General features: G+C 50.0%; 1 protein-coding gene across 1 annotated transcript; it reads left to right on the forward strand.

Annotated features, from left to right (window-relative positions):
• Positions 1-1,381: 1,381 nt before the first annotated feature.
• On the forward strand, positions 1,382-15,555 carry ubr2 (ubiquitin protein ligase E3 component n-recognin 2). The gene is given in 51 exon segments (XM_028423807.1): positions 1,382-1,499; positions 2,590-2,861; positions 2,934-3,012; positions 3,266-3,379; positions 3,451-3,581; positions 3,704-3,842; positions 4,006-4,068; positions 4,152-4,272; positions 4,343-4,450; positions 4,538-4,626; positions 5,429-5,527; positions 5,863-5,881; positions 5,884-5,918; positions 5,920-5,952; positions 5,954-5,990; positions 5,993-6,026; positions 6,131-6,221; positions 6,308-6,436; positions 6,520-6,666; positions 6,668-6,704; positions 6,780-6,841; positions 6,969-7,079; positions 7,153-7,218; positions 7,300-7,416; positions 7,482-7,542; positions 7,618-7,742; positions 7,908-7,960; positions 8,054-8,156; positions 8,251-8,299; positions 8,374-8,528; positions 9,312-9,414; positions 9,503-9,612; positions 9,701-9,784; positions 9,875-10,056; positions 10,148-10,356; positions 10,431-10,524; positions 10,595-10,756; positions 10,831-10,919; positions 11,003-11,063; positions 11,147-11,295; positions 11,373-11,428; positions 11,520-11,616; positions 11,704-11,771; positions 11,853-11,991; positions 12,079-12,169; positions 12,245-12,375; positions 13,010-13,118; positions 13,198-13,332; positions 14,098-14,268; positions 14,490-14,591; positions 14,684-15,555. Coding segments are annotated over 51 exon segments (5,247 nt in total). The 5' UTR covers positions 1,382-1,415; the 3' UTR covers positions 14,826-15,555.
• Positions 15,556-21,971: the final 6,416 nt, after the last annotated feature.

Below are 21,971 nucleotides of genomic sequence, written 5' to 3' on the forward strand. Positions count from 1 at the left end.
TTTAATACTAATTTTAGTAGGGGACTAAACTGTAGATTAGATTGGTTAGTCAATGATTATTTATTATGTTATCAAGTTATCTATCTATGGTGTCTATTTAGTAACATGCACATGTACGTATGGTCGTGTGGAGCGCAACACACCATGGAAAGGGGCACTTAGACCTCACTTAGACTAATTCAGTGATCTCAACTGAGACACTAACCTAAAAGTAAAGTCACTCTACTGGAGGACGTGTTTTCCGAAAGCTAAAAAAAAAAAAAAAACAGCTATTTTACCCATCCACAACTTCAGACGCCAGAACTCCTGGATGTTTTCATTTTACATGCTATTGCATTGCCGTTGTACGTCTGAATTAGGTACACTTCACTTACTTAGTAACTTTATTTTCCTGACTTTCCTTCCCTGACAGTGTGCAAATGGCTCTCTTCCTCTCTAACATACACACACAGTGTGTAGACACACAATTATGTGCTAAAATACTCCCTATAACTCCATATACAAGCCGGAAACTACACTACATGAGCACAGGCCTGCAGGTAAAGGGTTAATATGGTAATTAAGTTGTTAACTGTAAAAATCACAAATGTTACCTCCTACCAACAGGGTAAACCACCAACAATCAAGAATGCATGATTATTTAGTGCCATGGCTGTGCAGTCAAAAAAAGTGTGTTTATAATGTAAGTCTATGGGACAAAATGGGAGAAAAAAAGAAAATCCAGTGCTGTGCAAAAACTAATAATGCAATAAAGTCAATTTTTTTACTGATGTTTGACATGACCAAGACTATAATAAAGGTTAAAAAGAATCCAGTCCACATTCACCTTTTCTATTAAAAATGAGCCATTTTGTGTGTTTTTTTTTTTTCAATTTTCAGCACCACCCCTTATAAAATTGGTGATTAAAGGGTTAAAATCCTGGGGGAAAATGATTTTTCACTACTGTTGATTAGAACTGAAGTTAATTAAAAGGGCTATGCAAAAAAAATTTCAAAAAAATATTTATCTAATATATTTTTAAAACCGTTAAAGTTAGGGGACGTTTTTGTCCCCGAACAACACATTAGGGGGTAAAATTTGCCCACAGTGTACCGTTGACCTATGAAAAATTTTAAAATCATATTAACAAAATTATGTAAAATTAAGCTTATTGAGGAAAAATGATTCAATTTGTCCACATATTGACAAAGTTATGGCCAAAATAAACAGAAAAATTTCTCTCAGAGGACAAAAATGTCCCGAACAACGCATGAGGGTTAATCAGTTAAAGCCTCGCGGTGGCCGCTTGTGTTTGACACTTGTCAATAAAAACTGCGGCGGCTCCTCCCCGGCTGTGGGTGAGCCCGCCCAACATTGATCATTTCCGGTTCCGGGTTCTTGTTGTTTCAGCAGCCACAGAACAGAGGAAGGAAAGATGGCGGCTGCCGAGTCCGACAGAGATCTGCCGTCTGCTTTATGTGCTGAATTCCTGAACTTCTCTGCCAAAGACACCGCGTCGGTAAGCGGGCCTTGGCGCCGACGGCTCTGCCTGCTCCGTGGGGGTGTGTCCCGGCGTCAGTCGGCTCTGCACACAGATCACCGCAGTTTTCGGGAGTTAATCTGCCTCCAGCTCGGCTTGTTTTTCAGTTTGGCTAAAGCTAATGCTATCGGTCAATCTAGCTGTTCGTAGAGGTGTGTTAAACATCTGGCGCAGATTAACGGGTCTAAACGGATTCTGTCAGGTCAAACCTCGACCTCACCTGTGTGCATGTTATACAGTCAAACGTGTTCGAAGCGTTTATTGAACGTTTAACCATCAAAAACAGCGAGACACTGCCTGGAAACTGTAACAGTCTACTGAAGCAGTACAGTGCCAACACAGGCTGGAGTGTAGAGGCGTGTGGGACTCTGCAGGGCACAGTGAGGCTTCTGTCAGCTGCTCCAGCTCCGACCCTCAGAGAACTGAGCTGCTTATGAGTGCAGGAGAAGCCTGCTACCCTGGACACTCGGAAATGTTCAGAAACACACCTGAAAAGATGTTTTTCTGGGATGAAAACACAATGTTTGCCCACTAAGTAACCGCGAAACAGTCATGTGACCATTCAGTTTGCATGTTCTCTGTGTGGAAGCAGTAGCAGCTCCACACGCTGTCAGATGTCCTCTGTCCTCTGCTGCTGACACCTCTCAGCTGACTGTCACTCTGTTGTGTGCTGAAATCGTTGGCAGCGCCTTAGTGTGACGTTCGCTTACCTGCCGTGAGTTTGGGCTGAGAAGGTAACGTTCATATATTCAGTCAACAGAAAAACCAATGTAGCAAACAGCAGGTGGATTGATTGCAGATCAGGTCTGTGTGATCAATAAACCGTGAGGGCGGCTGCCTCTCGGATGACTGTGCTTAGGTTTGACTCAGTGCTAGCTACAGCCAAGGCTATTGATGCCTTGCTGATGTGTGCCGCGGGTTAAAGGTGACCTGGCTTCATCAGGGTGCAGGAGCTTCCTTTTCCTTCAGTAAAAAGCTCTAATACTGTGTGCGACCTAAATGATCATATGCTGACCCAGCAACCACACGTCGATCAAGTTGAACCGTTAACCTGTCTCTCCCTCCTCAGCAATGGCTGGCAGCACCCGACCTGCAGAAGGAGGTGTACCATCACCTGGCACTGTATGTACCCAGAATCCTTTGTGTGGGGCCAAGCAGCAGTGGCAGTAGGGAGGAGCAGCGGCAGGAGCTTGCATGCCAGCTGCTCCTTCTCGCTCCTCTGGAGTGGCTCCTGCTGGGGGAGGAGCCAGCGGCAGGGTTGGCACTTCTGCAGGAGAACAACCAGCCGTCACCGCTGTGTGGCCATGTCTTTAAGGTGGGAGAGCCCACCTACTCCTGCAGGTACTGGACACTAATGTACAGGTAGCACAGAGCTGTCTCTGAGCAGGGGCTGACCTATGTGTGTGTTTTTAGGGAGTGTGCGGCCGACCCCACGTGTGTTCTGTGCATGCAGTGTTTCCTCGGCAGTGTTCACAGAGAGCACCGATACAGGGTGAGTACACATATGCACACAGGTGCCCTCCTGCCTGTCAGAGCTGTCAGCTGCACAAAGAGTGGTTGATGGTGACAGCAGAGCACCGAGCGGCAGCTGCCAGTGACAGTGTGTTTGCTGGATTTCATTTTATTTTGAGTATTTATTGTCTTCAGTTTTATGAACGGGGCCTTCCGGTTTTCTGAGGACATTTTGCTTCTCTCTGCTACAGAGGATTGATTAGTGTCACATCAAAAATGTGTATGTGTTGCAGATGACTACTTCAGGAGGTGGAGGTTTCTGTGACTGTGGGGATACTGAAGCCTGGAAAAAGGGTCCTTACTGCCAGAAACACACTCCAACAGACACCAACAGAGACACAGAGGAGGTGAGACAGCTGTCTGTCTCTGTGTCCTTCCTCCCTCTCTGGCTCTTACGCTGTGCTATTTGTCCCCTCAGGATCCCATTGCTAAGCTGCCGGCTGATAAGGTTGCCCGTGCTTACAGTATCTTCTCCATCATCCTGAAGTACTCTGTGGACCTGCTGACATGGGAGCAGGAGGAGCAACTCCCTGCAGGGCTGGAGCTGCTGTATGCACACACACTCACGCACACACATGCCCTGACCGTTCTGGTTGATGTATGTGATACAGTTGAAGCAGAGAAGGGAAAACGCCTTGCTCCGGAAGTATTTATACTCTGTGTCTGTGCAGGGACAGAGGAGACACCTACTACTGCATGCTGTTCAACGATGAAGTCCACACGTATGAGCAGGTGATCTACACGCTGCAGAAAGCTGTCAACTGCAGCCAGAAAGAAGCTGTCAGCTTTGCCACGACGGTCGACAGAGATGTCAGTACACACATCACTACACACACAAAGTACTACAACAAGTACTGGAGTTTTAAAAACTCTTCAGAAAATGCTTCAGATACAGAGTTGCCTCAGTTTTAAACTCTTGGATTTAACATGTTGGAATTACCTGGGGTACGTGTGTGTGTGTGTGTGCATTTAGGGCAGGAAGTCGGTTCGATATGGAGACTTCCAGTTTTGTGAACAGGCCAAGTCTGTCATTGTGGTGAGTATTAACATCCTGTTTACTGACTGCAGTACTGAGCCACTCTGAATGCTGAAGCTCCTTGTCTTGACTCCACCCTTCAGAGGAACACCAGCCGGCAGTCGAAGCCCCTCAGGGTCCAGGTGATGCACTCGTCGGTTGTGGCGCACCAGTGTTTCGCTCTGAAGGCTCTCAGCTGGTTGGGACAGATCATTCAGTACTCTGGTATGTCTGGACTTCATCGACCCAGTCCCTGTGTTTGTTTCTGTCCACGCTCATGTTGTCACTGTTTCAGATGGTCTGAGGAGAGTCTTGTGTCAGGTTGGCCTGCAGAAAGGTTCAGAAGGAGAGAACTCGTCACTTGTTGACAGACTGATGCTTAATGATTCCAAGATGTGGAAAGGTACCTACTGACCTCTGATGAGCACTGATGATCACGTATTAATTTGCACCATGTAAGGTGACCACTGACCTCTGCCCTGTCTCGCAGGAGCCAGGAACATCTACCACCAGCTGCTCATGAACAGCCTTCTCATGGACCTCAAGTACAAGAAGATCTTTGCCATCCAGTTTGCCAAGGTAACAGCTGATCCATACACCTGATCTGATCGGTCGCCCTGATTCATGCACTCGATTAATGTATCAGTCATGCTTCTGCTCCATCTGACTGTTTAGATTGACTCACAGCGAGGCAGCAAACATCAATCAGAAAATATTTTAAAATACGCATGTCATGCCTAAAGGATATCAAAATGAGGTTTGATGCTTTTCTTTGAGTGACAGAAACTTTACTGCATCTGCAGATGTTTCATGCCCATCAATTTCCTGTCATTGAACTCTGGGGGAAATGTTACTGTTATATTGTTAATGTTATAACTCAGCTTGAAGCATCCAAATGTTCAGAGAGAATAATGGTGGAGGGTTGTGGTTGTGTGCTTCCATGGTGAAAGTGATTACTCTGCTCCTTTTACATTATTCTCCAGTGAGACATTGGTCCACACTGGGTCCCTGCCCCCAGTCACTAATAGAAACTGGTCAGATGTCTGTGGCTGACTGTCATCAGCACTTAGTTGAACCACCCGAGAGAACCAAGAACATCTTAGACTGTTTCTCACGGTCAATGGTAGGGGGGTGCGGGTGGGGGTTGGTGGCCCCAGCAGCAGTGACCTCTGACCCAGAGGTGAAATGTCATCCCCCCCCTCTAGAACTACAGACGCCTCCAGACAGATTTTATGGAGGATGACCACGAGCGAGTGGTGTCAGTGACCTCACTGTCTGTTCAGCTCTTCACCGTCCCAACCATGGTGAGTACGTCCCCTCCTCCTCTGCACCTCCACACACCTCTCTCTCTCTGTGTCCCCCCTTTCTCTCCTGCTGGTAGAGTTATGAACGCTTGCAGAGTGACTACGTGAAAGATGACCACGACCGTGAGTTCTCCATCACTGACCTGTCAGTGCAAATATTCACCGTCCCGTCACTGGTGAGTCCAGACTGCAGCCGCTGCAGGAGACAAACGCCCAGCTGCTCCTCACTCCTCCTCTAAAACCACTTTGTCTTCAGTAAATAAACAAGCAGGTTCCAAACTTTTACACAACACAGTAAACATGAGTCATCTGCAGAAACTGAATCATGTAACTTCAGTAATGTTGGTTTGATCATCCCAAACATATGATCCTCCTGTAACTTCTGATCACTAATATAGTTATCACACTAAATGTGTTTTTATTATTTTATGTTTGAGGACCAGCTTAATCAGGCGCAGGAGTGCAGGAGTTGCTTTGTTTTTAAAGAACAGTGTGTGTGCGTATGCTCCAGGCCCGTATGCTGATGGTCGAGGGAACCTGATGACCACCATCATCAGGACGTTTGTGGGACCACCTCCGTCACAGAGACCTGCAGGGGCGCGTTCCAATTCGACCGCTACACCGCACAGCAGGCCTTCAAGTTGGCCGGGTCCAGAGCCTCATTGGAGACCTCAAGTGAGCCAAAAGTTATACACTTGAGATAGACTGGAGATGGATCCGTGGTAGACCAGTGGTGAAACAGTTATAGATGTTATTTGAACCAGTTCCTGTGTGTGCAGGTACGTCCTGATCAGTCCCCCCTCTGAGTGGAGTGATCAGCTGAGACTCAAGTTTTTAGAAGGTCTGGATGCTTTTCTAGAGCTGCTGAAGGTGATATGCAGGTAAGGTTGGGACACACCGTAAGGTCTGTGTGGCTGCTCCCTGTTGGACTGTAAATGTCTGTCTGTCTGTCCCAGGGCATGGATCCAGTGGTGAGACAGGTGGGACAGCACATAGAGATGGAGCCTGAGTGGGAGGCAGCGTTCACCTTACAGATGAAACTTACTCATATCATTTCCATGATCCAGGAGTGGTGCTTCACTGACGTGAGGCTACGACATGTTATAGAACCGATAACTGATTGGTTGTGCTTCCGTTTGCTCCCAGCTTAACTCTGCTTCTTGTTCAGGAGCGTGTGCTGATTGAGGCATATCGAAAGTGTCTGAGTGCGCTCAGTCATTGTCACAGTGGTCTCCCAGACGGCGAGCAGCCAATTACCTTGAGCCTGGCTGGTCACTTTGTAGAGACGTTCAGGTACCAGGTGTCTCAGGAAAAATGTGTCCATACACCTGCCGGTCTGCAGGCTGCTGGCAGGTAAACACACACGCTAACCTCCTGTTCTTTTGATCATTTAATGATCACTCTAATATTGAATGTTCCTCTCCTCAGGGCTACACGTGCTCCTCAGCAGGACGGAGGTGGCGTCTCGATTCCCTGAGCAGCTCCCACTGGTCAGTAACTCGATGGACTCCTCGCACCTTGAGCCAGTCAGATCGAAGCATCAGTGGAATCTGTCCCGACACATGTAGCAAGTGTTAAGTCGATCGGATCAATTGATCACTGTTGATGTGTCTTTAGGGTGAACTCAGCCCCCCCCTGCTCATTGAGCTCCCCCTCCGCTGCTTGGTGCTGTGTGCACAGGTGCATGCTGGGATGTGGAGGAGAAATGGCTTCTCGCTGATCAACCAGGTGAGGCCTGGTTGGGATCAGGATAGGCTAGTGCAGATATGGAGCTGTTATTTATGTTGTATATCTGTTTCAGATTTACTATTACCACAACGTCAAGTGCAGAGTGGAGATGTTTGACAAAGACATCATCATGCTCCAGGTACACCGGGGATCTACTGACGTGCTACTGACCCTGCCAGCTCCGCTGACTCCTTTATCTGTTGTTTATGTTTGGATACAGGCGGGGGCCTCCATGATGGATCCCAACCATTTTCTGATGATCGTCCTGAGTCGATTCGAACTGTTTCATATTTTCAGCACCACAGATGTCAGGAAGAGATACAGAGAGGCCAACAAGGTCAGTAAGGACTTCACAGACACTGTTCTGGAATCGGAAAGACAGTAACTCTGCCTGCTCCACAGGACCTGGTTCAGCAGAACACTCTCATCGAAGAGATGCTCCATCTCATCATCATGGTTGTTGGTGAGTCTGTGCTAAAACAAAAGTCAGACATGTCACACTGGTGGAACAGCTCAGCAGCTGTCATCATGTTTTCAGGTGAGCGTTATGTGGCAGGCGTCGGTCAGGTGGAGCCATTCGATGAGGTCAGACGAGAAATCATCCACCAGCTTTCGATCAGACCGATGGCTCACAGCGAGCTGGTGAAGGCTCTGCCAGAGAATGTGAGACACGGAGCTGTCCGTCCATTGGTCTGTGTGTCTGTCTTGCTGTGTCCGTCCTTCATCTCTCAGTCTATCTCTTTCCTTACAGTCTATCCTGTCTGTCTCTGTGCTCTCTGTCCTTGGTGCGTACCAACAGCTTGTCTAAGACTGTCTTTGTCTCTTTAGGGAAATAAGGAAACAGGTCTGGAGAGAGTCATTGACAGTGTGGCTTCATTCAAGTAAGCTTGTTTTTTTTTCCATACGTTTGCCTTAACTGTCCACCTTAAAGATGCTTCTGCAATGTAATACTGACGGCTTCTGTGTGTTTGCAGGAAGCCTGGAGTGACGGGCCGCGGGCTCTATGAGCTGCGACCTGAGTGGAACAAACACTTCAACCTGTACTTCCATCACTACAGCAGAGCAGACCAGTCCAAGGTGAGGTCACTGCTCATGTAGTCAGTGTGGGGGTTAATAATAGGGGGGGCGCTGGAGGTGTGTCGTCATGGTGATGGTGTGTATGACGTTGCAGGCTGAGGAGGCTCAGAGGAAGTTGAGGAAACAGAATGGGGAGGACACAGGTAAACGTACCTGTCTGTCACATTCACATGCATCCGTCCAGTCACCGTGGTAACATGTTTCTGTGTGCCTACAGCCCTTCCCCCTCCTCTCCCCCCGGCTCTTTGCCCCCTGTTTGCCAGCCTGGTGAATTTGCTGCAGTGTGACGTGTTGCTAGCTGTGGAGGGCACCGTGCTGCAGTGGGCTGTAGAGCCGAGCGGTGGGGGCTGGACTGAATCCATGCTGCAGAGGGTGAGACTCGTGCTATCACAACATCAGTCATAAAGATCTGAAGATATGAATAAAGTTGTGTTACTAGTGACCCTTGTGGCCGCTTTGTGAACTGCAGTCAGGTCCCTGTTGTCTCCAGCTGTTTTTGTGTTGCTGAGTATTTACATGATAGCAAATTATCATTAGACTTTAAGAAGCTTAAAGTTTAGCTAAGCTACAGCCCGCTGCCGAAGCTTAGCTTGATTGCTAATGTTATTACTACCAAAACACAGACTGAGTGAATGCATTGTCAAAAGTTACTGGGGTGATGTGGACTATAGGCAGTTTAGTTTAATTTGTATTGGTATAAAATGAATGTTGCATCATTATCCACATTAGCTCTGTAGTGTTACATCGTTTGTTGTTAGCTCAAATCTACGCTGTCCGATATCATACATCTTATCCACTGTGATTGCATTTAGTCAGCTTTAACGCCAATCCTGCCATGTGTACTGGACATACACCCCCCACAACACATAACTTAAGAACAAAGAGCAAAAAAGTACAAAAGATATAAGGTGTAAAAAACATGTACCCACAATGAGGCACACACAAAGGGAAGGACATAGGTTAGGATGTGACTAGTAACTGAGCCCAGCTGGCCTCACTATGCCTGAGCCTGCAGTGCGTTGGATGTGATGTTGTGTTGCTTTGTGCCATTAGTAAACAATAGTCACAGTGTGTGATCAGTCTGAGCTTCCAGAATTAATCCTGTTAAACCGATGGATCTTTCTGTCTGATGTGGTCCTGAACTCACACCGGCAGGTGCTGCACCTGGTTGGCCTGGCTCTGCTGGAGGAGCAGCAGCAGCTGGAGAGCAGCAGCGGAGATGATGACATCACCTTCAACTACACCTGCAAGATCACACGTCAGCACACACAAACACTCAGCGACATTCTGAATTATTATCATTTTATTATTATTATTATTATACATCAAGCCGTGTATGTGTCCAGGTCCCGGTGAGGCTCCCAGTACTTCAGGAAGCGTCCTGGCTCTGTTAGAAAGTTTGCAGAATGCTCCTCATCTTGAGGTCCACAAAGACATGATCACCTGGATCCTCAAGGTACCTGCTGATGTCCCATCCATTGTCTGGATGCTGCTGTCAGATCATTCAGCTGGTGTTGTAGACATGTGCTTCTTTGTTTGCGCAGATGGTGTCCAACATCAAAACGATGAGAGAACGAACGTCATCTGCCTCTGCTGTCACAATCAGCCAGGGACGAGCCCTGGAGGAGGTGAGACCCTGATAACTTCCTGTTGTTGCGATGACTGGATGAACCTGAGTGCAGGGTGAGTGACTGACTGAGTGATGACCCCTTGTGCAGACGGTGAGAGACAAAGACAAGGCAGAGAGGAAGAGGAAGGCAGAAATGGCTCGTCTCCGCAGGGAGAAGATTATGGCTCAAATGTCTGAGATGCAGAAACATTTTATCAATGAGAACAAAGAACTGTTCCAGCAAAGTCTGGAGGAGCTGGAGGCCTCCACGTCAGCTGCTGCAGAGCACAGGTACAGGCACAGGTACACCTGGGGACACGGAACGGACGCTTCTTACTGATCAAAGAACATCACAGCGTTCTCTCCCGATTCCTCTCTTTAGTCCTCCCAGCTCGGAGCTTGCCTGCATGTCTCAAGTGTGTGTTGGACCCAGGAGGTCAGTAGGGGCTGAACGCCGACAACTGGTGACCTGTATCCTGTGTCAAGAGGAGCAGGAGGTCAGAGGTCATGGCAGGGCCATGGTGCTGGCAGCATTTGTTCAAAGATCCACCATTTTGTCCAAGAACCGCCGCTGTTGCCTGCCCGACCAAGGTGGGTGGAGCCCGTGTCTGACATTGTTTGGATGGTCACCAGATTGCTGATGAAAATGTGAACGTGTGTTTCAGAGCGTCACGACCCTCTGTTCATGCACCCTGATCTGGCTCTGGGGATTCACACGGCCAGCTGTGGACACATCATGCATGCCACCTGTTGGCAGAGGTAAGACAATGCAGCTGCACTCTGTGTAACCAGCCAGGCTGATCACAGCTCACTACATGCGTGTGTTCAGGTACTTTGAGGCAGTGCAGATGAAGGAGCAGAGGCGGCAGCAGCGCCTCAGAGGTCACACAAGCTACGACGTGGAAAACGGAGAGTTTCTCTGTCCTCTGTGCGAGTGTCTGAGCAACACTGTGATCCCTCTGCTGCCACACGCGCACTCACCTGTCCGCAGGTACGGACTCATCTGAGCACGCCTGGGTCATGTGACCAGCAGACAGACTGCTGTAACCGGTTCTCTTTCTCTAGTGTTGATCACCCTAGTCTGGAGGCGTGGCTTAGGACAACCAGTCAGCAGATAACAGCGCTACACTCCAGTCACCAGAAGCCATCCGACAGTCAGTCACCTGTCAGACATTTAGAAGGCAGAAGCCTGGCCCGTCTGAGGGGGTTTGTGCTCATCGTTGTATGTCTGTTTCAGGTGCAGCAGAAGGGGCGGAGCCAGTTGTTCCAGATGGCTTCAGCGTGGACTTCACTCCACAGTGAGTCTGTTACTAACACCCCCGATCAAAGGCCTGCTGCCGCTGTCAGCCGGTGATAATGTCATCGGTGATGTGTCCCACAGAAACCCGTTTTCCAGCGGCGTCAGCGAGATGATCACCACCTTCAGCATGTCCACTTACAAGGTGGGACTGAAGGTGAACCCTAATGAGCAAGACCGTAGAGTTCCAGTGCTGAGCTGGTCCACCTGTGCCTACACCATTCAGAGTATAGGTACACACACACACACACACCATCCAGGAAGAGATGCACAATCAGTAGGGTCAAAGGTCATGCTGTGTGTCTTGCAGAGCGCCTCCTGATGGACGAGGAGAAGCCATTGTTTGGAAGTTTACCTTGCAGACAGGTAACAGTTTCTGTTTTTGGACGTGGGCCGATTTCTGAGACATGTTAAATTTAAATGTAATGATTTTCGTGTGTGTGTGTGTGTGTTGCAGGACGATTGTCTGAGTTCTCTCACTAGGTTCAGTTCAGCCTGTTGGATTTCAGCTCCACTGAAAACTGTTCACACTCACTTCATTACATTATTTGCAGGTATGCACACACGCACACACACGCACACACACACTCACTCACTCATGAATAAGGAGTCTGTTGTAAATACCATGTTGTGCGCCGCAGCCCTGGTTCCTGACTCTCAGGTAGAAAACACTCCATGTATCCTGACCATCGACATGCTCCACCTGCTGGTGAGTCTCAGGACTGCATGATCAGCCAAACCAGTTTAATTCAGTCTAACTAGCTGTGCCCCCCCCCCCCCCCCCCGGCAGGTCTACAGTGTGCTGTCCTACAACTCTGTCCACTGTCTGGAGCAATCAGGACAGAGTGTGGTGGACTCGGGCCATCTCCACCTCCTTCACCTGGTCACTGTGGCTCACCTTGTTCAGATCTTGCTCACCTCCACCACAGGTGGCGCACACACACACATCATAGACAGCCTGCAGGTATTTGAATAGGAAGCAGCTCTCTCACCTGTTGTCTGTCCGACCCGTGCAGAGGAGGTGTGCATGGATCAGGACAGCGGGGTTTCAGAGGAGGAGGAGCTCGCCTGTCAGCTTTACAGCACCCTGCGGAAACACCTGGGCAGGTGAGCACAACACACACTCGCAGACAGGCAGGCCGCAGTGGTAATACATCTGAGTAAATCTGCTTTGTGTGTCAGTGTGTTACCAGAGGTGACATCTGGATGGCAGCTGTGGCGTTGTGTTAAAGGTGGCATCCTGCCATTCCTTCGTGCTGCTGCCCTCTTCTTCCACTATCTGAACTCTGCAGCTGCCCCTGCTGACCTGCTGGGTGAATGCACACGTCCTCACCGTGCAACACACAGCAACACAGCAACTCACAGCAACACACGGCAACACACAGCAACTCACAGCAACTCACAGCAACACACGGCAACTCACGGCAACTCACAGCAACTCACGGCAACACACGGCAACTCACAGCAACACATGGCAACACACAGCAACTCACAGCAACTCACAGCAACACACAGCAACACATCAACACACGGCAACTCACAGCAACTCACGGCAACACACGGCAACTCACAGCAACACATGGCAACACACAGCAACTCACAGCAACTCACAGCAACACACAGCAACACAGCAACACACAGCAACACACAGCAACTCACAGCAACACGGCAACTCACAGCAACGCACGGCAACACAGCAACGCACGGCAACTCACAGCAACACACGGCAACACAGCAACACACGGCAACTCACAGCAACACACAGCAACACACAGCAACTCACAGCAACACAGCAACTCACAGCAACACACGGCAACTCACAGCAACACACGGCAACACACAGCAAGACACGGCAACTCACAGCAACTCACAGCAACACACAGCAACACACAGCAACTCACAGCAACACACCATCATAGCAGGACAGTTCCAATTGTTTGTGTGTAGTTGCAGGCCCTGGTCACTGGGAGGCGCTGTGCAGCTACCTCAGTCTGCCCTCCAACCTGCTGCTCCTTTACCAGCATCATCACGTGCTGCTGGAACCACTCATACAGAGGTAACACCTACACCGTCAGTCCTAATGCTTCTGCCTGTTTGTGTGCATTACTCATTTGTGTGTTTGTGTGCGCCCTCAGGTGGTGTTGTCATCCAGATGTTAGACAGATGATGCAAGGAGACGGATCCATCGTTAGGTTCCCCAGAGAGTCAAACCGACTGATTGACCTGCCAGAAGATTACAGTGTCCTGATCAACCAGGCCTCCAGCTTCACGTCAGTACACACAGACACACAGAGACACAGACACACACAGAGACACAGACACACACAGAGACACAGACACACACAGACACACAGACACACACAGACACACAGACACACACAGAGACACAGACACACACAGACACACAGACACACACAGAGACACAGACACACACAGAGACACAGACACACACAGAGACACAGACAGACACAGACACACACACAGAGACACAGACACACACAGAGACACAGACACACAGAGACACAGACACACACAGAGACACAGACAGAGACACAGACACACACACACAGAGACACAGACACACAGAGACACAGACACACAGAGACACAGACACACACAGAGACACAGACACACACAGACAGAGACACAGACGCACACAGAGACACAGACAGAGACACAGACACACACACACGCACACACAGACACGCACACACAGACACACACACAAAGACAAAGACACACACACAGACGCACACACACACACAAAGACACACGCACGTCAGTACACACACAGACACAGACATACACAGACACACACAGACACAGACACACACAGACACGCACACACAGACACAGACGCACGCACACACACACAGACGCACACACAGACACAAAGACACACGCACGTCAGTACACACGCACACACAGACACAAAGACACACGCACGTCAGTACACACGCACACACAGACACGCACACACAGACACACACACAGCATGGCCATCACCTGTAGATAACGTGTGTGTCCTCATGCAGGTGTCCACGGTCTGGTGGCGATAAGTCTCGGGCTCCCACGCTCTGCCTGGTCTGCGGCTCTATGCTGTGCTCTCAGAGTTACTGCTGTCAGACAGAGGTGGATGGCGAGGATGTCGGTGCCTGCACCGCACACACCTTCACCTGTGGAGCCGGCCTCGGCCTCTTCCTCAGGTAACCTACAAGACACTGAGGACGTTATCATTTCACACATGTCCAGTGAGTAACATGGCGGTCAGAGGTCTGCTGTGACGCCATGCGCCCTCTGTGGACCACCTCCCACTGACCACTCCTCGTGTGTTTTTGATTCAGCTCATTGGCTTCTATCAGCCTGGTTAATGTTAGCATGTTAGCATGTTAGCACTTTTTACTGATTGCTCTGACTGTGTCTGCAGGGTGAGGGAGAGTCAGGTGTTGTTTGTGGCAGGCAAAACAAAGGGCTGTTTCTATCCCCCTCCATACCTCGATGACTATGGCGAGACCGACCAGGGGCTCAAGTAAGTGTGTGTTTGTCTTTGTGTGGTTTCATTTGTGAACAGTAATTACACAAATGAATGAGCCGTTTGTTCCCTATGTTTGTTTGGTGCAGACGGGGGAACCCTCTCCATCTGTGTTTGGAGCGTTACAGGAAAATTGAGCGTTTATGGCGGCAGCATGGCATCGCTGAGGTTATTGGTCACGCCCAGGAGGCCAATCAGACGTTGGTTGCCATTGACTGGCAGCATCTGTGATGTTCAGCCCACCTACACTCACAGAGACAGTCCCTGATTGGCTCTCTGCCTTTGCTCTGACCCCTTTTAATACCAAACCCTTCCTTGAACCAATCAGCTTCTTGCTTCCTGAGTAGTGCTGCGCTTCAGTCAGCTTTCAGGGATTTTTACAGGGTCTTCTAACCTTTGACCTCTGACCCTCGGTGCACCAATCAGAGAGAGGCAGTACCCCTGATATCATGGTTCCTGCCATGGACAAAAACAGGAAGTCGGTTCGGAAGTCCCACTCATCTGGCGATTGACAGGTCTCTCCATCTGTTCCCAAGGGATGTGTTTGTGTCTGCTGATTGATCAGGACAAAGTTGATGATGATGAATAACTCATTATTAATTAGGTTGACACTTCAAACGACGCTCCATATGAATTAGCAGCAGGTTTTATGTTCTGCTTTGTCTTTAAGCGGTGAGTGGTAGTGTGCAGTGTGATGTCACTTCATTCTGTTGTCTGTTGTGAGAATGAAACTATTTAAACATCAGGTTTTCCTTGGAGTGAGAGGCTCAGTTTAGGTTTTCCGTTTTACTTTTGTGGGTTTTTTTAGGGCGGGTCAGTTGATCAACCACTTGTTGCATCATCACAGCAACATTCATCACATGTGACTTATTAATTGTTAATATGTGAATTCTTGTATAAATTAACAAATGTACAATATTGTAAGAACCACAAAACTAATAATAAAAATGCTTTAAAAGGACTTTGTTCCTGTTCGTGGTCTACAGCAGTACTCCTCAAATAGTGGTGAGGTGCCAGGGGGCGGAGGCAGGGGGACCTAGGGTTGGGCCTCATCCAAACTTTGACACCATCAAACGACCTCCACATCTTCCCCCGGCATACGGAAACACTGGAAATACTGACCTGCGTTTCCTTCAAATCTGCAGGTATGTTTCCAGCCGGTGAAAATAGTCCCTACAAGTACAATGTGAATGTTAAAATCAATTAAATCGCCAAGACGCCAGGTCCGCTGCAGAGAGAGAGAGAGAGGTGTGTGTCTGCAGAGAGAGAGCGAGGTGTGTGTCTGCAGAGAGAGAGAGAGAGAGGTGTGTGTGTCTGCAGAGAGAGAGAGAGAGAGAGGTGTGTGTCTGCAGAGAGAGAGAGAGGTGTGTGTCTGCAGAGAGAGAGAGCGAGGTGTGTGTCTGCAGAGAGAGAGAGAGAGAGGTGTGTGTGTCTGCAGAGAGAGAGAGAGAGGTGTGTGTGTCTGCAGAGAGAGAGAGAGAGAGAGGTGTGTGTGTCTGCAGAGAGAGAGAGAGAGAGAGGTGTGTGTCTGCAGAGAGAGAGAGCGAGGTGTGTGTCTGCAGAGAGAGAGAGCGAGGTGTGTGTCTGCAGAGAGAGAGCGAGGTGTGTGTCTGCAGAGAGAGAGAGAGAGAAGTGTGTGTCTGCAGAGAGAGAGAGGTGTGTGTCTGCAGAGAGAGAGAGGTGTGTGTCTGCAGAGAGAGAGAGAGAAGTGTGTGTCTGCAGAGAGAGAGAGAGAGGTGTGTGTCTGCAGAGAGAGAGAGAGGTGTGTGTCTGCAGAGAGAGAGAGCGAGATGTGTCTGCAGAGAGAGAGCGAGGTGTTGTCAGCAGAGAGAGAGAGAGAGAGGTGTGTGTCTGCAGAGAGAGAGAGGTGTGTCTGCAGAGAGAGAGACAGAGGTGTGTGTCTGCAGAGAGAGAGAGAGAAGTGTGTGTCTGCAGAGAGAGAGAGAGAGGTGTGTGTCTGCAGAGAGAGAGAGAGGTGTGTGTCTGCAGAGAGAGAGAGCGAGGTGTGTGTCTGCAGAGAGAGAGCGAGGTGTGTGTCTGCAGAGAGAGAGAGAGAGAAGTGTGTGTCTGCAGAGAGAGAGCGAGGTGTGTGTCTGCAGAGAGAGAGAGAGAGAGGTGTGTGTCTGCAGAGAGAGAGAGAGAGAGGTGTGTGTCTGCAGAGAGAGAGAGAGAGAGGTGTGTGTGTCTGCAGAGAGAGAGAGAGAGAGGTGTGTGTCTGCAGAGAGAGAGAGCGAGGTGTGTGTCTGCAGAGAGAGAGCGAGGTGTGTGTCTGCAGAGAGAGAGAGAGAAGTGTGTGTCTGCAGAGAGAGAGATGTGTGTCTGCAGAGAGAGAGCGAGGTGTGTGTCTGCAGAGAGAGAGAGAGGTGTGTGTGTCTGCAGAGAGAGAGAGAGAGGTGTGTGTGTCTGCAGAGAGAGAGAGAGAGGTGTGTGTCTGCAGAGAGAGAGAGAGAGAAGTGTGTGTCTAGAGAGAGAGCGAGGTGTGTGTCTGCAGAGAGAGAGAGAGAGGTGTGTGTCTGCAGAGAGAGAGAGAGGTGTGTGTGTCTGCAGAGAGAGAGAGAGGTGTGTGTGTCTGCAGAGAGAGAGAGAGAGGTGTGTGTCTGCAGAGAGAGAGAGAGGTGTGTGTGTCTGCAGAGAGAGAGAGAGAGGTGTGTGTGTCTGCAGAGAGAGAGAGAGGTGTGTGTCTGCAGAGAGAGAGAGAGGTGTGTGTCTGCAGAGAGAGAGAGAGAGAGGTGTGTGTCTGCAGAGAGAGAGAGGTGTGTCTGCAGAGAGAGAGAGGAGAGGTGTGTCTGCAGAGAGAGAGAGAGAGGTGTGTGTCTGCAGAGAGAGAGAGAGAGAAGTGTGTGTCTGCAGAGAGAGAGAGAGAGAGTGTGTGTCTGCAGAGAGAGAGAGAGGTGTGTGTCTGCAGAGAGAGAGAGAAGTGTGTGTCTGCAGAGAGAGAGAGAGAGAGAGGTGTGTGTCTGCAGAGAGAGAGAGAGAGAGAGGTGTGTCTGCAGAGAGAGAGAGAGAGAGGTGTGTGTCTGCAGAGAGAGAGAGAGAAGTGTGTGTCTGCAGAGAGAGAGAGAGAGAAGTGTGTGTCTGCAGAGAGAGAGAGAGAGGTGTGTGTCTGCAGAGAGAGAGAGAGAGGTGTGTGTCTGCAGAGAGAGAGAGAGTGTGTGTCTGCAGAGAGAGAGAGAGAGAGAGAGGTGTGTATCTGCAGAGAGAGAGAGAGAAGTGTGTGTCTGCAGAGAGAGAGAGAGAGAGGTGTGTGTCTGCAGAGGGAGAGAGAGAGGTGTGTGTCTGCAGAGAGAGAGAGAGAGAGAAGTGTGTGTCTGCAGAGAGAGAGAGAAAGTGTGTGTCTGCAGAGAGAGAGAGAGAGAGGTGTGTGTCTGCAGAGAGAGAGAGAGAGGTGTGTGTCTGCAGAGAGAGAGAGAGAGGTGTGTGTCTGCAGAGAGAGAGAGAGAGGTGTGTGTCTGCAGAGAGAGAGAGAGAGAGAGAGGGGGGTGTCTGCAGAGAGGAGAGAGAGAGAGGTTGTGTGGTCTGCAGAGAGAGAGAGAGAAGTGTGTGTCTGCAGAGAGAGAGAGAAGTGTGTGTCTGCAGAGAGAGAGAGAGAGAGAGAGGTGTGTGTCTGGAGAGAGAGAGAGAGAGGTGTGTGTCTGCAGAGAGAGCGAGAGAGAGGTGTGTGTCTGCAGAGAGAGAGAGAGGTGTGTGTCTGCAGAGAGAGAGAGAGAGAGGTGTGTGTCTGCAGAGGGAGAGAGAGAGGTGTGTGTCTGCAGAGAGAGAGAGAGAGAGAAGTGTGTGTCTGCAGAGAGAGAGAGAGGTGTGTGTCTGCAGAGAGAGAGAGAGGTGTGTGTCTGCAGAGAGAGAGAGAGAGGTGTGTGTCTGCAGAGAGAGAGAGAGAGGTGGTGTCTGCAGAGAGAGAGAGAGAGGTGTGTGTCTGCAGAGAGAGAGAGAGTGTGTCTGCAGAAAGAGAGAGAGGTGTGTGTCTGCAGAGAGAGAGAGAGAGGTGTGTGTCTGCAGAGAGAGAGGTGTGTGTCTGCAGAGAGAGAGAGAGAGAGAGGTGTGTGTCTGCAGAGAGAGAGAGGTGTGTGTCTGCAGAGAGAGAGAGGTGTGTCTGCAGAGAGAGAGAGAGAGAGAGAGGTGTGTCTGCAGAGAGAGAGAGAGAGAGAGGTGTGTGTGTCTGCAGAGAGAGAGAGAGAGAGAGAGGTGTGTGTCTGCAGAGAGAGAGAGAGAGGTGTGTGTCTGCAGAGAGAGAGAGAGAGGTGTGTGTCTGCAGAGAGAGAGGTGTGTCTGCAGAGAGAGAGGTGTGTGTCTGCAGAGAGAGAGGTGTGTGTCTGCAGAGAGAGAGGTGTGTGTCTGCAGAGAGAGAGGTGTGTGTCTGCAGAGAGAGAGGTGTGTGTCTGCAGAGAGAGAGGTGTGTGTCTGCAGAGAGAGAGAGAGAGAGAGAGAGAGGTGTGTGTCTGCAGAGAGAGAGGTGTGTGTCTGCAGAGAGAGAGAGAGAGAGAGGTGTGTGTCTGCAGAGAGAGAGGTGTGTGTCTGCAGAGAGAGAGGTGTGTGTCTGCAGAGAGAGAGAGAGAGGGTGTGTCTGCAGAGAGAGAGAGAGAGGTGTGTGTCTGCAGAGAGAGAGGTGTGTGTCTGCAGAGAGAGAGAGGTGTGTGTCTGCAGAGAGAGAGAGAGAGAGAGAGGTGTGTGTCTGCAGAGAGAGAGAGAGAGAGGTGTGTGTCTGCAGAGAGAGAGAGGTGTGTGTCTGCAGAGAGAGAGAGGTGTGTGTCTGCAGAGAGAGAGAGAGAGGTGTGTGTCTGCAGAGAGAGAGGTGTGTGTCTGCAGAGAGAGAGGTGTGTGTCTGCAGAGAGAGAGAGAGGTGTGTGTCTGCAGAGAGAGAGGTGTGTGTCTGCAGAGAGAGAGAGAGAGAGGTGTGTGTCTGCAGAGAGAGAGAGAGGTGTGTGTCTGCAGAGAGAGAGGTGTGTGTCTGGAGAGAGAGGTGTGTGTCTGCAGAGAGAGAGGTGTGTGTCTGCAGAGAGAGAGAGAGGTGTGTGTCTGCAGAGAGAGAGAGGTGTGTGTCTGCAGAGAGAGAGGTGTGTGTCTGCAGAGAGAGAGAGGTGTGTGTCTGCAGAGAGAGAGAGGTGTGTGTCTGCAGAGAGAGAGAGAGAGGTGTGTGTCTGCAGAGAGAGAGAGAGAGAGGTGTGTGTCTGCAGAGAGAGGGTGTGTGTGTCTGCAGAGAGAGAGAGAGAGGTGTGTGTCTGCAGAGAGAGAGGTGTGTCTGCAGAGAGAGAGGTGTGTGTCTGCAGAGAGGTGTGTGTCTGCAGAGAGAGAGGTGTGTGTCTGCAGAGAGAGAGAGAGGTGTGTGTGGCTGCAGAGGAGAGAGAGAGAGGTGTGTGTCTGCAGAGAGAGAGAGGTGTGGGTGTCTGCAGAGAGGAGAGTGGTGTCTGCAGAGAGAGAGATGAGGTGTGTGTCTGTGAAGGAGGAGAGAGAGAGGTGTGTGTCTGGCAGGAGGAGATGGTGTGGTGTCTGCAGAGAGAGAGAGGTGTGTGTCTGCAGGAGAGAGGTGTGTGTCTGCAGAGAGAGAGAGAGAGAGAAGGTGTGTGTCCTGCAGAGCAGAGGAGGTGCCTGTGTCTGCAGAGAGAGAGAGGGAGACGCAGGGGTGTGTCTGCAGAGAGAGAGGTGTGTGTGTCTGCAGAGAGGTGTGTGTCTGCAGAGGAGAGGAGAGAGGAGAGGGTGTTGTGTCTGCAGAGAGAGGAGAAGAGAGGTGTGTGTCTGCATAGAGAGAGAGGTGTTTGTTTGTGGTGTCTGCCCCAGAGAGAGAGGAGGGTGTGTGTCCTGCAGGAGAGAGAGAGGTGTGTGTCTGCAGGAGGAGCTGAGGAGAGAGAGAGGTGTGTGTCTGCAGAGAGAGAGAGAGAGAGAGGTGTGTGTCTGCAGAGAGAGAGGTGTGTGTCTGCAGAGAGAGAGAGAGAGTTGTGTGTCTGCAGAGAGAGAGAGAGAGGTGTGTGTGTCTGCAGAGAGAGAGGTGTGTGTCTGCAGAGAGAGAGAGAGAGGTGTGTGTCTGCAGAGAGAGAGGTGTGTGTCTGCAGAGAGAGAGGTGTGTGTCTGCAGAGAGAGAGAGAGAGAGAGAGAGGTGTGTGTCTGCAGAGAGAGAGAGAGAGGTGTGTGTCTGCAGAGAGAGAGAGGTGTGTGTCTGCAGAGAGAGAGAGGTGTGTGTCTGCAGAGAGAGAGAGGTGTGTGTCTGCAGAGAGAGAGAGGTGTGTGTCTGCAGAGAGAGAGAGGTGTGTGTCTGCAGAGAGAGAAGCTGGATCCATACTCCGCGAGACAAAGACATTTTCCCCCCCTGCAGACGTTACGCCCACAAAATGACGTCATTTTTTGTCTCTGACCGCCCGCTGATCCGCACTCCTGTGCACAGGGTCCGGGCCGAACTTTGTCTTTCAAGGCTGTGCGGCAACCATGCTGTGATTGGTCGGAATTTATTGTGGGCGTGATGAAAGTGGAGAAGCGCAAGAGCCTCTCCAGGTATATAGGTAGGTGTATAAACAGCGCTGATTCAACAGATTTAGATAAGACCATACCGGTTTTGCATGATGAGCAATAAAAGAAAGAAAGAAAGGCAAGTCAGGGTGATTTGTCACCAATAACTCCAGACAGCCATTCACACATACCAGATGGTGACTGTTATTACCATTCTATATACTCCTACATACCCGGGCATAACAGGCTCGTTAACAGTGTCTGTATATCTTTGCTATTGTTACTTTTAATGTCGCATCTTCACAGCTCATCACCGGACAGTTTGAAGTATCGCAGGCACATTGGAACACAGTAGATGTGCAAATGTGGTCATAAGGCACAAACACTGAATCTTTGCTATTGTTACTTTTAATGTCGCATTTTCACAACTCATCGCCGGACATCTCACGCTGTTGCAGGCACCCTCTCTGTATAATGCCCTCTTGCCATGGCACACGTCCTTGTGGTGTGTTAAAAAACTCAGTAAAGTCTTTCCTTCTAGTTTAGTGGGCGGGCCGTATGAGGAGTTCTGCACACACGCGTCTCGCGGAGTATGGAACCTCAGTGCGGAAAAGACCTTTTTTTTGTATCTCTTACCACCCGTGGAGTGCGTTCTCCGCTCTTTGTCTCGCGGAGTATGGATCCAGCTAGAGAGAGAGGTGTGTGTCTGCAGAGAGAGAGAGAGAGGTGTGTGTCTGCAGAGAGAGAGAGAGAGGTGTGTGTCTGCAGAGAGAGAGAGAGAGGTGTGTGTCTGCAGAGAGAGAGAGGTGTGTGTCTGCAGAGAGAGAGAGGTGTGTGTCTGCAGAGAGAGAGAGAGAGGTGTGTGTCTGCAGAGAGAGAGAGGTGTGTGTCTGCAGAGAGAGAGAGAGAGAGAGGTGTGTGTCTGCAGAGAGAGAGAGAGAG

The sequence above is a fragment of the Parambassis ranga genome, chromosome 15, assembly GCF_900634625.1.
Source record: "Parambassis ranga chromosome 15, fParRan2.1, whole genome shotgun sequence".
Taxonomy (NCBI): domain Eukaryota; kingdom Metazoa; phylum Chordata; class Actinopteri; family Ambassidae; genus Parambassis; species Parambassis ranga.